Genomic DNA, 16,737 nt, shown 5'->3' on the forward strand with positions numbered 1-16,737 from the left:
ATTAACATATATGGTATTTATATGGAAATTTATTTGTGGGATTGTTGAATGCCCTTCTCTGTTATAAGCCTCAAAGTTTCCAGGGCCTCCAGGGACCCTAATTATCTCAGTCACTACTGTACTCCTTGACCTGGGGGAGGTCCTTAATAGTTAAGAAGAGACGCAGGCTCCTCACACTCAGCTACCCGCTTCCTCTCAAAGCCCTTTCAATGCTATGGCTGCCCTTTACGATGCCATGTTGTAAGTGACCTGTCTCCTTAAAGGTCAGCTCAAATCCCAAGTCCTTTTTCCCTTCACCAATTTCCCCAGCATACTGCCTTTTAAAATTACTGCCCATACCAGGCATTCATGGTAAGCACTTCATATACACATATGAATCGTACTCATTCCTCCCAGCAGCCCTGCTGAGCCAATCACCACATCCATCCTACAGATGAGGAAACTGAGGTTCAGCTTGCTTAAGTAAATGTTCCAAGGCTGCACACCCAATAGGTGGCAGAGGTGGGCTTCAAACCCAAAGCCCAGCTCTTGTTGGCTCCAGAGCCTCTGCTCTCACTTGCCAGTCTGCTGTATGACCTGGCCACTTCCTTGGCTCCCCACAGTGGGCCGGCCAGAAAGCTCTCCAGAACAGTTCTGCTTCCCTGGCCCAACAGGAACAACAGACATGACCAAAGCACAACTCAGATGCTGAGTGGAAAAGTGTTTCCTCTGACTATGTGGATAAATGGGAAAATAGGCAGGAATCACCCCAGTCACTTGCCACCTCTGGGGACGGGCCTGGGCTCCTTGCAGGGAGTAATTACCCCCTCCCTACAGCCAGCTAGGATGCTAGGGAGCAGTTGAACATACCCTCTTGGGAAAGAAAGGCATCTCTGCTATGAAAAGAAGATGGCCTTTCTAGAAAGAGAAGAAACCTAAGCATACCTGGGATCTTGACTCATAATCCATCACGGAGTCCCTACGTTTGCGCTCCCTTTCCATCGCAAAAGTTGTTTTCTCCATCAGAGGAAGGGAAAGATCCCGTTGAGGAAGTCCTGGGAAGAGAAAAGACATCATGAAGGACAAGGCCCAGTCTAACCCTGCACGCTCATCAGGACGTCAAGCAGGTGACTTACTGCTTCTGGGATTCCTGGTGTATGGCCAGCGGTCTCGAGACTCCAGGTCTCTGCTTCTCCCTCTCCGTTCCCGCTCTCGGTCCCAGTCCAGCCCCCAGTCCCGATTCCGGTCCCGGTCCTGATCCCAGTCCTGGTCCCATTCCCGGTCCCGGTCACCTGAGAAAGCCAGACATTCCAGAAGTTAACAAAAATGTTCTGACACGTGTGTTCTCCCTTCATGTGCACACACACCACTTGGGAAAGGAACACTCTCCTTGCTCCTCCCCTGATGAAAGGGATCCCACAATGAGGTTTCCAGACTCCTAAGCATGATCTGAGCTTTTCCTATTACCCTAGACGTGGAACACCATTTCTGGAGGCTTTGCTCAAGTGGGGCATACTGCAAAGCAAGTTCCAAAGGTTGGTTTAGAGGTTAGTTCCCCTTCAAACACTTCTGTTGGTTTCCCAGTTCCTACATACTCAAACCCACACTCAGGACAATGACTTCAGACTCTCTGCTGTTGGGCTTACCCCTGACTATCTTAATGGACACATTACACTACTCCAAAGAAACAAAACACATGCCCTTCCCAAAAGCACTCCTCCTTTTAGAAAGTTCACTGAAGAACCTTTAACAGATAAAATAGCTTTTAGAAACAAAGTAGTAATGGACTTTGTCCCTCTTGGGGAGGGTGTGTCATACCTTCAAATAGGCTGCTGCAAATTTCCAACAGCTTTAAATACGATCTCAAAAATTGTAGGGGTGCCTGGGCAGCTCAGTTGGTTGAGTGACTGCCTTTGGCTCAGATCATGATCCCAGGATCCTGGGATCGAGCCCCAGGTCAGGCTCCCTGCTCAGGATCTGAGTGTTTCTCCCTCTCCCTCCCCTCACTCACTCTCAGATAATTGAATAAAATCTTAAAAAAAAAAATTATATTTCATGCCACATACTACCTGCTTTAATTTAAAAAAAAAAGTCTCATTATGTCATCAATTAATTTACTTTCCACTCAGATCTTGAGTAGCAGCAGCTGCCCTGGGGAAGGCGCTGCTGTCTTCCCTGAAGACTTCATGCCCACCATGCACTTTTATACCACGCGGCAGGCTTGGTGGAGGGGAAGTTAGGCTGAAGTCTGGAAGCATGCCCGATGCGGGGGGAGCATAATCGGACAGGGTTACTCACTGCAGAAAGAAGAGGCGGAGCGTGGCGGCGGGGACTCTGCTCCCTTCCGGCTCATGCTGTCTTCGCTGAGGAGGTCGCTGCTGTTGTCGTCTGAGAGGACACCAGACACTGACTTAATGCTTTATCACCTCTGGCTTGTGTTCTCGAAATCGCTCCCCCAACAGGAGTCTGCTCTTGCCCCTACCACACTAACCCCCAACCTCAACAGGTTGGATCAGGAGTGATCAGATCCTCTCATCCCTCAGCTTCCTACTGCTCCTGGGCTGGCAAGTGGCTGCAACTGCCCTCCCACCTCACCTCTAAGTAGCAGCCACAACAACTTTTGGGGGAAATACACCCTCTGTTTCATGAAAGGGAGACTGGACCAGGGTTGTGAGGCCCACGGAGGCTCACCAATTCCTCATGGAGGCCCTCAATGAAGTGTTGCTTCATTGTGTGTGTCCTTCTCACACCACTTAGGGTGGTGGTTCTTAACCAGGGCATTCTACTCCCCAGGGGACATTTGTCAACATCACGTTGTAGTTGTCACAGCTGGGGAGGGAATGCAACTGGTACCCCGTGGGTAGAGAAGGGCCAGAGATGTCACTGTATGTCCTATAACAAGCCGGCCCCCCACAAAGAGAACGATCTAGCCTTGAACACCAACAATGCTGAGGCTGCGAACCCCCAGGAGCTCACAGCTCCCTGACGGCCTTCACCACGCTTCTACGAAGTCTCACCTCCTGGCTCATACATCCCCTTGTAATTTTCCAGCAGAGTAACTAGCTTCTCACAGTTCTCTGGCTTTTTTGCCCGCACCCAAGGCTTTATCTTTTCTGGAAGGATGGTCAGGTATTGCTCAAGGACCAAGAGCTCAATAATCTCCTCCTTGGTGCGAGTCTCTGGCTGCAGCCAATCAAGGCAGAGGTTTCGGAGTTTGAACAGCGTCTTCCGAGGCCCAACAAATTCCACGTAGAGGAAATTTCGAAACCTCTGATGAAAGAATTCAGGGTCAGTTGCACCTTCTCTTACGGTGGCATCCGGCTCCTTAGTCAAGTCACTGTCTAGCTCATACAGATCTGGGGCCCAAGACTTCTTGGGTTTGGTGGCAGACAAGTACTTTGGAGGCAGCATTTTTCTAAGTAAAATTTTCACTGGAGGAACCAAACATGAGTCAACAGGAAAGACGCAGCAGCCTGTGACAGTCAGTACTCAGGGACCTGTAGATCGTAAGGAGATATACACATGTCCCAGAAGTTGAGGATCAGGCAGCAGTGCAGGGCTGCCCTACATGGTCAACAATTCTTTGTGAACAGGCCAAGGGGACAGAGATGCATAAGCCCACAATACACAGACACACACACAGCACACAAAGTTGGCTTCACAAAGCACTTACAAGCATAACCTCTGGGCACACCTGTTTGAGAGTTAGCTCCGCTACTAACTGGTTTTGTGACCATGGGTAACCATTCAATGTCCTAGAGTCTGTCCCCTTATCTACACAAGGGGAAAAAAAGCCCTCAACCCTTTTAAAACTGAGATTAAATAAGTTAGTATTTCTTTTTTTTTAAAGATTTTATTTATTTATTTGATAGAGATCACAAGTAGGCAGAGAGGCAGGCAGAGAGAGTGAGAGGGAAGCAGGCTCCCCACTGAGCAGAGAGCCTGACGCTGGACCCGATCCCAGGACCCCAAGATCATGACCGGAGCCGAAGGCAGCGGCTTAATCCACTAAGCCACCCAGATGCCCATAAGTTAGTATTTCTAAAGGCCTAACTACCCAATGTCCACACATGGGAAATGCTCAAGGTGCTAGCCATTACTGAAACTGGAGGTCAATTTTTTCTTCAGCAAAAATGGAAAAGGGAATATAGGGAATGATGGCCAAGACTGCCACTTCTGATTATTTCTGAACATCTCCATCATTGCCGAAGGTTCTACTGGCCAGAGTGGCAGAGTTTGCTGGTATGCTTAGGACCCCTTCCCTCAGCACTGCACACCCTTCTGATGTGCCTGTCCCAAAACCCAGCCTCAGGCTCTGCTAACACCACATCCTCAGGTACGTTTCCTGCGCTGTACTTGATCTTTTTTTTTTTTTTTTTAAAGATTTTATTTCTTTGACAGAGATCACAAGTAGGCAGAGAGGCAGGCAGAGGGGCGGGGGGGAAGCAGGCCTCCCCCCCGCTGAGCAGATAGCCTGATGTGGGGCTCAATCCCAGGACCCAAGATCACATGACCTGAGCCGAAGGCAGAGGCTCAACCCACTGAGCCACCCAGGCGCCCCTGCTGTACTTCATCTGTTAAGTGCTGCAAGTACTCATCACATTTATTTTTAAATACTGGAATTAACATGCTCCTCTCCCCACAGCAAACTATAAACTCTATTAAATGGATTAGAGATTAACTTTTCCATTCCTGTGTCCTCTAGTGCCAGCGTAACACAAAGTCAGGTGTCAACAGTGAAATAATGTTATCAAAAATAACATACACAGACCCATCCTAGAATTGATTTTAGACACAGGCAAGTATTACTATGTGCCTGCAGAGGCATGGAGAAGTTTCCAGGGAGAGAGAACATCCTGAAAGAACATTCTGGTGTGTCACCCTCCTCGCCTGCCAACTGTTCTACCAGCCCCTTCTCCGTATCTCCAGACAACTGGGTGGGAAGCCCTGGTGGGTATATGGGAAGCTCTCTGTGCTGCCTAGTACACTGGGGGGAAATTAAACGCAATATTGGTGAAGCCAAGGTGATAAAACATATGTTATTCACGTGAACACTAAGAATATGATGCAGTGGCCGTCAGGCTTCCTCATGCTATTATTACACATTCTTCTGCCTTGATCAATCTTGCCAAAGTTTGTCTTGAAAGAACCAGCTTTGATAATCCTCTGTATGGTTTCATTTTTTTCCCTAGTTCTTTATTTTTCTTTTATTATCTGCCCGCTCTTTTTAGAAAAACCCTTTAGACAGAGTAAAAAAAGCTGATATTCATCTTTTTTCTAATGTAACCAATTAAGGCTATACATGTCTCCGTGTGGACAGCCACAAATGGTACAAGGAAGCTGGCACTATGGAAACAAAATCTAGCTTTGGGTTGGTCAATTAACTCACCCAACAGTTCTGTACTTATGGCTTTACTTCCAGAGAAGAACAAAATCATATGCAGCAAAAATTCTCTGCTTTTTTGGTTTTGTTTTGTTTTTGTTTTAAAAGGAAACCAAGTATGTTTAAAATTAAGGTTTTATTTTTTAATGTCTAAAGAGAAAACGAGGTATTTCCTTTATTATTTGGGAATAAATGTAGCAAACTCTGCCACGCTGGGTTCCCCTGGCAGTGATAGGCTTGCATGCTACTCATGCACGAACTGCCCTCCCATGTCCTTTCCCACCACTATCCCCAGGAGCACCAAGCCTCACAAACACACATACATCATGAAGACCCTCATGAATGAAGCACTGTCTCCCTGACTGCCCTGCCCTCCTTGAGGAGGACAGGCAGTAACAGAGACAAAGGCACTTCTGAACAGAAGACTTCCAAAGCAGGGAAAGGAAAAGGGCAAAGGAAAAGGCTCTGGGGAACTGGTGTGATAATCTGGATGAGAGAACAGTCCATTTTATCCAGGATTTGGCTAAGAGGGACCGCCTCTGATAAGAGCAGAGTTCCCAAAAAGCAGCATGCCTGAATGGCAAGGACAAAAGAGAAGAAGCCCAAGTCTGCTCTTTGGCATCCAGATTCCAGAGCAACACTCCAGTCCCCTAGAAAACACTAGTCCAACTTCTTGGAGGCAACAGGGTACCTGTTTGGGAACAGGATCCTTTCTGGAACTTCAGAACAAGCAGCTTTCCACAGGAAGAGAGCCAAAATGAAACAAACCTGTAGATAGCTAAAAAAAAACAAAACAAAAAAAAGACAAACATGGAAAAAAATGTAAAAAGAGTGTCAGAGAATTAATTCTCCAAATGGCTGTGAATTCAGATAGCATTAGAGGTGAGAGCTTTATATATCATATTCAAGAAAAGGCCAATTCCCATGTCATGTGAACCAACCAGAGATAAATAGTTTTCAAATTGTAAAAACCCAAGATAAAGCTAGCGCTAACAAACCACAGACTGAACTCAGTTACAAAAGCAGACACAAGTCTTTAACACTATCACTGATGAACATGATTCTACAGAGTTCTAGCCAATTAGAACAAGGTAAGAGAAACAAATCTGAAGCATAAAGAAAGATGTAAAACTATCATTCACTTATATAAGACTATCCACTCAGACACTGTGAATCAATGCAAACAGACCTTACAAGAATTTAATATGGAAATCACTTAGACTTCCTAAAAATGTCTCAGCAATTATAAATTTTTAAAAAATGGGAAAAGAACTCCTATTATAAATATAGGAAAGATTTAATAAAAGACAACAGCAACCATGTGAATAAAATTATAAATTATAGTAATAAAAGGCAATAACTGGAGAGACACAATATAATCATGGGAGATGTATAGATGTGGTGTAACAAAGTTCTAAAACCTCCCCCAAATCAATCTATAATATATGGAAATTCAAAGAATATTAACATTGGGTAACTTGGCAATGGTTCTAAGGTTGACCTGGAGGAATTCCATTTGGATCAGTATTTTAAGAATTCATGTATCAAAGGTCAACAAACCAAACACAACATTTTAAAAATATTTTACCACAATCTCAGGGTAAGAAAGTTCTTTAAGGCAGAAAGACTACAGAAAAATAACAAATAATGGTACCATCAAAGCCAAAGAAATAAAACAACAAAAAAGATGCACTTGTAACTTATGACAAAAAAAATGAATTCATTTAGGAATCTTAGTCTGAGTCGACCATATATAGTCAAGTATCCAGTAGTGGCATGAAAAGTGGCATTTCAAACTAGTAAAGAATGTACAAATTACTTTGGTGATTGGTATATAGGAAAACTAGCCAATCATTCACTTAGGGGAAAAGGTCATACTATATACAAAAACGCTAAAACTGAAATCAAAATAAACAAAAGATTTATTTTTATAATTATGGAACAAGGGCGGGCTTGTCTAACCTGACAATAAAATCAGGAGATATATAAAGGGTAACTCCCACTTCACATAGGTACTTACTTAATATGTTAGCTTTTCTTTCCAGTAGGCATGTATTTGAAACATAAAGCACCAGTAAGTGAACTATATATAAGAACTCTAGGGTTAAAAAGTTTGATAGGGAATCAACAATTTTTCTAAGAACATAGAAACAGACAAATCTGATCAGAAAGCAGAGCAAAATCTAGGGAAGAAACTTTAAACAGAATTTCTTTTTTTTTAAGATTTTATTTATTTATTTGACAGAGAGAGAGATCACAAGTAGACAGAGAGGCAGGCAGAGAGAGAGAGAGAGAGAGAAGGAAGCAGGCTCCCTGCTGAGCAGAGAGCCCGACGCGGGACTCGATCCCAGGACCCTGAGATCATGACCTGAGCCGAAGGCAGGGGCTCAACCCAATGAGCCACCCAGGCGCCCCAAGGGAAGAAACTTTAAAAGATGAACTGATTTAAGGAGCAACCTCCCGTAAAATTTCCATGAGCAATGAATTTACCATGTTGTAAAAACCCTTCCAGAACACAGAAAAGAGATTTTCTTTCCAGTCCACAGAAAACGACTTTCTATTCATTAATAATTTGACCATTTAAATGTCCTTATGAATCCTATCACACAGGAGATGCCAAGTTCTATACAAAAAATTCACTCATTTCTTATCTCAAGAAATGCAGGACTAGAGCAAACAAACACGATCTTCATTAAATGTGTTCACAGATTTTTCTAACCAGGGGAATAAACAGCCCTTGGTGAGTAATGACATTTTTTTTTTAAATTTTAACAGGAAAACCTTAAAAAAAAAGAATCAGACCCTAACAATTCCTTCCCACAATGGCAGAAGAAAGTCATTTGAGATCTGGGAGTTTGGGGCCTTTAGAACAGAGTAATCATAAAGACGGACAATATACGCATCTGTATGAGGAAACTGGGATACTCACATAGTGCTTGTAGATTCTATGGAGGGCAATTTGGATAACTTATCAAAATTTTAAATGCACATACCCTGTCCTCTAAATTCTATTTCCATGAATTTATCCTAGATATATGTAATGACATGTGCAAAATATATTCATTGAAGCACTGCTGAAATGCACAAAATACAGTACATATTCATCTAATGATTATGAAACCTTTTAAAATAATGAGGCAATTGTAAATAAATGGCTATGAGACGCTAAGGCAGTTAAGTACAAAATGGGACACAACAATGTGTACAGCATTCTAAGAAACTATAAAAACAGATGCATTTACCTAAACAGATGATTTCTGTAAGGATATGTATGAGACTGCTATTAGTGATCAATAGTGACTGCCTCCGGGGAAGGGAACTGGGGGCCCAGGAGAGAAGGGAAACTTACTTTTTCACTGTATATTCTCCTTTTATTTTTTGTTTTTATTTATTTATTTTTTACCATGAGCATGTACTACCTAGTCAAAAAAATAAACTCACAGTTAAAACAAAACAATAAACAAAAGCACTAGAGGCCTTAGAGACTGTGCTGCCCACTGCATAGGTAACACAACACTGACACCTTAATGCTGAGCGGGGTCTTCTCCCCTCCCTACCCATCCCACCCTGCTGGAGTCAGGTCACACCCTAAACCAGATGGCAGTCAATTTAGAAAAACCCCAAAGAATCAACTGTGGAACTTCTGATACCCAAGAATGACATATTGAAATTGCAACTCTAAGTTGAATATATTCCTCAGATATCCAACAATTATTAGTATATAAATGCAATGCCATCCCCTACTATGCTAGTGCTTTCGCCTCTGAAACCTAATAGACTTATCTGTCCACTGCACAAAGACCGAGTTCACCAGTGTGTTCACAGAGGCACTGTTTACAATAGCAAAGAACAGGTACAGGAAGGAGAATGCTCAAGCAGAATCCCAACAGCAGAGACCACTGAAAGACCACTACTCAGCAGACCTGAAACTAAAAATGGGTAACAAATTTTCTGTAGCACTATAAAAAGCAACCAAAACAAAAACAAACCAGAAGAGGAGGGGGAAAATATTTTGCAATATAGATGACAGTAAATATTTGAAATGTGAAAAGCTCTTAGAAAATAGTAAGAGAAAGGTAGTATCTCAACATGAAAATAAAAACACACAGTGATAAGATCCAACAGTTACATCAGAAATCAAAGAAATGTGAAATATGACGGTGAACATTTTTTTGGCTTATCAAATGGGCAAATATTTCAAAAATCAAAATCAAAAAAAGAAAACCTGATGTTGGTGAGAAGCTGGCTGGTGCAGACATGAAGCATGTTTCTGAATGCTGTTTCAGCAAATGGCTTAAAAACACTAAAAATACCTATTCCTTTTGAACCAGCAAGTCTCCACTTAAGGACAGTCAAGTATATAAAATATTAGTAAGATAAAAATAAGAGCTAAAAAGTTGGTTGCCCACTACAATTAGTCTTTATATGTGTATATTATATGTGTATATAATTTCTAGTTTATAAAAGCTAGCACTTGCAGTGCTAAAAACCTGCGGCAGTAAATGACGGTAGGTGACATCATTTCACAAAAAAAGTCACGGGAAGGGACAAGCACATGTCAGAGAAGTATTCTGCTGTCGGTGTGTTGTTGTATAATGCAGTCCTACCAGAGTCATCAAGAGTCAAACTCAGGAAAACAAAACACTGGTCAATATCCTCCCACTGGGATACCTAAGAGCAGGTGAGCCCTGTGAGATGAGGTTAGGTGCCCCGCTGGCCACGTGACCCAGCCCTTAACCCTGACTCACTCTGTCCTCCATCTGCAGTCCAAAGGGCAACTAAGAATGGGGCCAGATATGCTTAGTACCTGCCAGGGCCCCATACTCAACTTACCCTCAGGAAGACCCAGATCCCAGGTGAACTCGTCCTGTGACAGCGCCTCTGGCCAATCAGAAGCATAACTGCTCTACCCACTTCGCCCCCACTTCCCCAGTCCAGCCTACAGTTAAAGAAAACAGAAGATACAGGTGTAGAGGTGGCTGAGACCAAAGCATCAAAAAGGAGTCAGCTGAAGGTTTGCCTGATACGATCACATGAAATGTTGAGGCTGAGGGGGAACCCCTCCAAGGAAGCCCAGAAAGGCCAACAATAACAATTTACCCATATAATGAGATGTGCTTGAAGATGCATGAAGCCAGCAGAAACGAGAGTGCCCACACTTATACCCAAAGTCCCTGAGGGCAAGGCCTCTGCTGCCTTTTCCATCATTGTATTTTATCTTCACAGGACTGGCACAGAAAAGGTGTTCAGTAAGTATTTGTTTGCACTTCAATGCAAAAATGTTTAATAAATCCAATCTAGAAAAGTCTAAATAGCCCATAACCATGAAAGCCTATTCCAGGAATACAAGAAAGATACCCCAATTCCAGTGGACTATTCTATATGATCTATTAAAGGGGGAAGGGAGGGATCCCCGCGAGCACTGTTATACATTGAAAAGCATTTGCAAACTTCAATAGCCTCTCCTTATTTTGTTCTTAGCAAAAGTAAAAGTAGGAGACCATTTAAGAATAAAGGTTTATCTCAAATAAATACAAGGAAGCACGTCAAACACTAAAACTATTCCAACTAAAGGGGAGGACAAGGAAAGGAGGTCCTCCACCAAACTACCATTCAACGGTATTCTGGAAAAAACCTAGCAAACACAACTGAAGAAATGAAAGGCGTCATGTGGAAAAAGCATTATTTTGAGCTGAAAAACCTCATCAATAAATACAAGAAAAGAAGCCCATTAATAACAAAATAAATTCCCATAAATTCAACAAAGTATTTGGAACCTCAAACAAAAATTTTAAATGTACAGAACATAAAACAAGTCCTAATAAATGAAAACATATGTTTTCAGCTGGGAATGTGGAAATTTTTGTCAATCCTTCCTTGAACATAAATTAAGATTCAGTAACAGGGTGAGGAGTTTTGACAAAATGAGAATCCAGTTCCTCTAGGTAAATAAATGTACAAAAGTATCAGGAGAATTTTGAGTAAGGTATGTGTGTGGTGGGAGGAGGGAGTTGTCTGTAAAATGACCCAAACATATGAAAACATGAAGTATTCTTTCCAACACAATGATGCGAGTGTTAAGACAAATACACTAACAGAGCTAACGCAGTCCAAAAACTGACTTGCAACGAAGTATATACACATGCGGGATTTAGTTTATAATAAAGAAAGGTCTTTCAGTCAAGAAAAGCATTAACTGTTTAAATACAAACTATAAACTTTCTGAGGACTAAGTAGTAAATTAATTTTGACAAACGTGGTAAGAGGCGACAGCCAACACTTTAATATCTGACCAGTTATTCAAGTATGCTTTCCAAGGAGGCTGGAGATAGCCTTTGACATTAGGAAAGAATAATAAAACCAGTGTTGGTGTCTGGCCTCCTGACAAGAAATTCTTTATTTCAAAACATCGCTAGAAGGCTAAGACCACTAAGGCCAATAATAAACATACTTTGTTCACACCAAAATAAATCACTGTACTCAAAACAGCATTCTTCCAAAAATTTCAAACAGGAAGGAATGAAAACAGATAAAAATCTTTAATAGAATGTTATGTAGCCATTAAGTCATGTTTTCAAAAAATTTTATTTCTGATTACAAACACAGAAGATAGGGCAATGTTCAGTTACAGAGTATTTGATGGGGAAACTACAAGCCATACCCATTGATCAAATTTGTTTCTATTCTAAACCTTCCAACATCCATATATAGAGTAGCATCTCATTTTTACCTAAATGAGATCACATTAGGAGTTCGGCATGGGTATGTTTTTTTTTTTATTTGTTTTTTTAAATAAACTTTCCACCCAACATGGGGCTTGAACTCACAACCCCAAGATCAAAAGTCATATGCTCTACCCACTGAGTCAGCCAGGTGCCCCTTATGTGTGCACTGTAAAACTTAGTAATTTATGATGGTTATCTTTCTGTACTAGTACATACAGATCTACATCATTCTTTCTAAAGGCCACATAGTATTCCATTCTACAAACACACTGGTTTATTTAAACTTGACAGAAACCATTAATGTAAAAAAATTTTGAAGCATTAAGTTAAAATAAGGTATAAATCTGTACAGTACACATGACATTTATATGTTAGAAAATGATGAAAATATCCACACAAAAGAATATAATGCAATTTTTAGAAAGCAAAGCTGTAAGTGGAAATGTATTTATATGAAAATTCTTGTAGACACTGTTAAACAGCAACAAAGTAGTACATGTACACGCATAAAAAAACACATCCTTCTAAATGGAGACTGAAAATGTGGAAACATTCTGAGCTCTCCAGAAGGCATATCACACTTTCCTCCCAACCACTGTCTCACATCCTATCAACCTGCACTCTTATAACTTGTCTGAAACATTAATGAATTGGGTATGATCTCTCACTTGTGCTAAAATAAAAATTACAAAAATAATTAAACATATGGAAGTAAGTATAAACTAAACCAGAAGAAAACTTCCACATAAATCTTGAGTAAAGATTTCATAAACCAGGGAAAATTTTTTTAAAAAGTAATAAAAGATACTTCCATTTCTTCTGGCATTTTAGTTTAAATGTTTTCCTAAGTTCACAATTGAAAAACATTTTTTGAATATAAAAGTCTAAAGTAAATTTAATTGCTATTTGTCTTCTTTCTTTCTGCTTGTTACTGTTTGTCAGCACTCCGTCTGCTGTGGTGGTGCTCGGGACATGGCCTCTGCTTACTCTGACACTTCCCTCTCCCCGTCAGGCCACCTCACGTTGCTCCCATGGTGTCCTCCACTCACTATCCGTACACCCACCTCGAGCCTGTGCACCACTTGATGGCATTCCTCATGTAGGGCCTCCCCTCTGTCCTGTTTTGTTGAAACTAAATTCTGGCCACATGGCCCACCCATCATCTTTTCTGACTTGGAGGTGGACCTTCACATGCCCCTAGTTACTAAAGCTTCTGCATTTCCCTCTGTTCTCTAGAGTAGTAAGTGGGTTAAGTACTAGCCAAAGGCAGGACCTTAAAAGGTCTGACCACATTCTGCAGACAGGGGCAAAGGTGGAGACACAGAGGGACCAGGCCGACTCTGGTCCTAGGGGCCAAGGGAGACCACCAAGTCCGAGAGAGGAGACAAATGAGGGAAAACCAGTCTCAATCTCCACACCAGGTAGAAGAGCTTCCAGATTTCTAGCTGTTCTTTAACCTCCAGATATCTGTTCTTACACACACTGGACGTCTAACCATGAAATGTTACGTGCATTACGAACATTTTATATGGAGTGAATTTCAGACATGAGCTTGACCACCCAAAACCACAGGACAGTGCTGCTGCCAGGACAACAGCGTTGCCATTGTGGTTTATGCTGCAGTTTTAGTGCTATTCTTTAAAAGTTTTAAAGCACTTCACTTCTCTATTTCATGAATAGAAAACAAAAATAGGGGTCTCAACTGAAACAAGGATGGAATTCATCAGGTGTCCCTGCTATAAGTGCAGTGTCTCTGGCCTCAATCAAAGGATCAGTGGGTCAAGAATTTAACTGAACTTGGAAGAACTCAAAGAACACATACCAGAGACTTGGAAACCTGAGTGGGATGTGTAAGGAGAGATAAAAAAATCCTGTGACCCCACTGGTTGACCTCAGGCTCCCCACATCCCATCAGTTGAGAAAAGCTCCAAGAAAGCTTCTTTATCCCCATCTCTATTTACTTACTTTGGTCCCTCATCATGGTGCACCTAGATTCTGCCCCCTCGCTCATTCTACCTACCTCATCCAGGGGGGCTAGAATTGAGAACTTTAAAGTCAGGAAGCGAGGCAGTTACTTTCTTCATTTCTCAGGGACAGCATGGTGTGCAGTCTCCTCTCTCTTCTCATTTGCTCCATTCTCCTGCCTCTTTCTGCAGACCAACAGTCTCTACTTCAGCATGCACCTGGGTAAATGCTGCCCCTGTCTCAGTCCTACCTCACCTCCCAGTGAAGTGCCCAGTGCCGAGAGACTAACAACTCAAGCTCTCCGAATTTGCAAGTGCACACCATGGCTCAAGTTCTTCTAGGGTAGTGGTTCTCAAATTTGGGGGTGCCAAAAGCTATCTGAGGTACTTGTGAAATATGTAGCTGCCTTTCCAGGTATGATGACTTACGAGGTCTGTGGCGCTCTAGGCAATAGGCATTCAAACAAGCCCTCCAGGAGCTATACAGTGAGAACCACTGCTCTAGACTTAGATGTGTGGTCTTGTCCAACTGACCATGAACAGCACCATACGTCCAACAGGAGCTGTTGGGCAACCAATTTTATATGGGAATGTCCGCAAAGAGTAAATGACCACTCTCCCTACCACACTGGCCTCAATCTCTACTCTCTGGTCTTTTACATGGCTCCGCTCAGGTTATCTCCACATCACCCTGGGCTTACGTCTCTCACATAAGCTCAGCACTTACCACACTGCAGCAAAATTTCCTTGTTGTTGTCCATTCCTGTGGGGTTTCCCCAAAAATTTCAGAAGAGAGGAAACAGTATCTCAGAGTTTAGTTTAATGATCAGATTCCAAACAGTTCAAGATGAATAAAGCTACTTTAAAGAGAATGTCTTCTGAACCAGTATGACATATCTGACCATACTTAAATGTCAATAATTAGCTGATCAGATTTTTTCCCTCAAAAGAGAAAGAGCATGGAAAGGCAGGCCACAAAGTATGGTTCATCTAACCATGTACAGAAAAGGGCTACTCTGGTTAGACCTAATCTGAATGGAAATTGGGGAGGAAAGGGACTGTAGACAAGAGGCTTCTGGTGTCCTAGTAATCCTACCAAGAGCTTCACTGCACCAGATGGTGGCACCAGGCTACTTTACGGGCCAGTGCTATTAAACATTGTCTGCATCCTCTCGTCTTGATTCCATACTTGCCAAGCAACCTGCTCATTATGGTTTCACTTCCCATGTAGGTCTGCATACAGAGAAAGAATTTGCTGATCATACGTACTTTTGAGTATTTGGGTCCCTGTTGTACTTATCTCCCACCAAAAATTGATAACCAAAATTGAGAAAACAGGAACATTGTACTTTAGGCACACTATTTTTCAACATAAATTAATATGTCAGTAGGGTTTCTAGAAGTCTCCTGAGCTTCAGTCATGTGTACCTACTAATATGAGTCCTTAGCTAAAATAAGGTTCCTGAGTCTCCACAGGCTTCAGCATCAGACACTGGCTACTTGGAGCATTCACTGAGGCCAGGAATAAACAAATCTATTCCCAGGAGCCCAGCTCGGACAGCACGTAAGACTTTCTCCAGATGATAATACCATCAGCATGGCCACCTATCTTGGTGAGCATGTTTTCTTACTCTCCATCTAACTAGAGTTCTCATTCAGAAGATACTGATGTCAGTGACTATGTTACCCACTTCCAGAGACACAGAATCTAACATGGTCCTATCCCAGACTGGGCATATAGTGTCCATGTTTGCTGATGGAATGAACAACTTTTGCTATTCTTCTCTCTTTTCCACATAATGTGATTTGTTGCACCTTATCTGCAACAGTCAGCAAGCCATGAAAGAAGAGTACAGGCCCTCCTGAGTCTCTTAGTACCTCTCTCAAATCCATCCACTTCACTTAACTCCTTGCTCTGATCTGAATCCAAGCCACCACCTCTCACCCAGACCTGAGGTGGTTTCCCTGCAACCAGTTTCCACCCTCCCCCCCTAAACCGAACAACCAGATGGTACGTTTAAAACACAAACCTGATTCCCATGTTACTTTCATGGCTAAACACCTCAGTGGTTTCCCACTATGCTTCATATCAAGCCCATCTACTTACCATTGACTGTAAGGCCTTTCACAATACAGTTCCTATTGACCATCAAAATCCATAATTTGCTCAAATGCCACTCAATTCTTTCCTTTGCTCCAGGTATCCTAGACTTTTGGTCTTTATCTCTGGATCCCTCAGGAATGCCCCATCCCCTCTGCTTAAGACTATTCTTCCTAAAGCATACTACTGTCCTCCTTTCTTCAGGGCTCTCAATGACTTTCCCAGGAAGGCCCTATGTGGCCTTTTTCAGGTTAACTGTTGTTCATAATGAATGTTCTGTCCCCAAAACATGAAAGATACAATTGTTTTTTCAACATTTTTCATTACCCAATAGAGTAGGAACTCCTTTCCCACTCGGGGTCACGTTTGATAGATGAACCAATGAATCTCTCATGCTTCTTTAATCACCCAACAAGAGAGAAAGAGCAGGTCTGAAGATGCAGCTGAGTGTTTCAAAAAGAAGTAGGAAACTGAAAAGGATAGCGTGAAGCCAAGGAGAATTTCTGGTGAACACACAAACTCACCAGAAAAGTCAGTGAGTTTTCAGAGCACAAATGACACTTGCATGGCTATATGGAACACCTA

The 16,737-nt window shown here is 42.2% G+C and overlaps 2 protein-coding genes across 2 annotated transcripts in view; one reads left to right on the forward strand and one right to left on the reverse strand.

Moving 5' to 3' along the window:
• Positions 1–16,737, forward strand: part of LOC116861115 (zinc finger protein 264-like) — a 315,410-nt gene that overhangs the window by 86,437 nt on the left and 212,236 nt on the right. The window lies entirely within an intron of this gene.
• PEG3 (paternally expressed 3) overlaps positions 1–16,737 on the reverse strand; it is a 33,260-nt gene that overhangs the window by 11,327 nt on the left and 5,196 nt on the right. The window contains exons 3-7 of the mRNA XM_032847614.1: positions 6,054–6,130; positions 2,997–3,476; positions 2,278–2,367; positions 1,116–1,271; positions 925–1,034 (exon numbers count right to left, since the gene is read on the reverse strand). Of these exons, the coding sequence (XP_032703505.1) occupies positions 925–1,034; positions 1,116–1,271; positions 2,278–2,367; positions 2,997–3,390 (750 nt within the window). The 5' untranslated portion in view covers positions 3,391–3,476; positions 6,054–6,130. The remainder of the gene's footprint in view (positions 1–924; positions 1,035–1,115; positions 1,272–2,277; positions 2,368–2,996; positions 3,477–6,053; positions 6,131–16,737) is intronic.

The sequence above is a fragment of the Lontra canadensis genome, unplaced genomic scaffold, assembly GCF_010015895.1.
Source record: "Lontra canadensis isolate GAN:19392208 unplaced genomic scaffold, GSC_riverotter_1.0 scaffold191, whole genome shotgun sequence".
In the NCBI taxonomy this organism is placed as follows: domain Eukaryota; kingdom Metazoa; phylum Chordata; class Mammalia; order Carnivora; family Mustelidae; genus Lontra; species Lontra canadensis.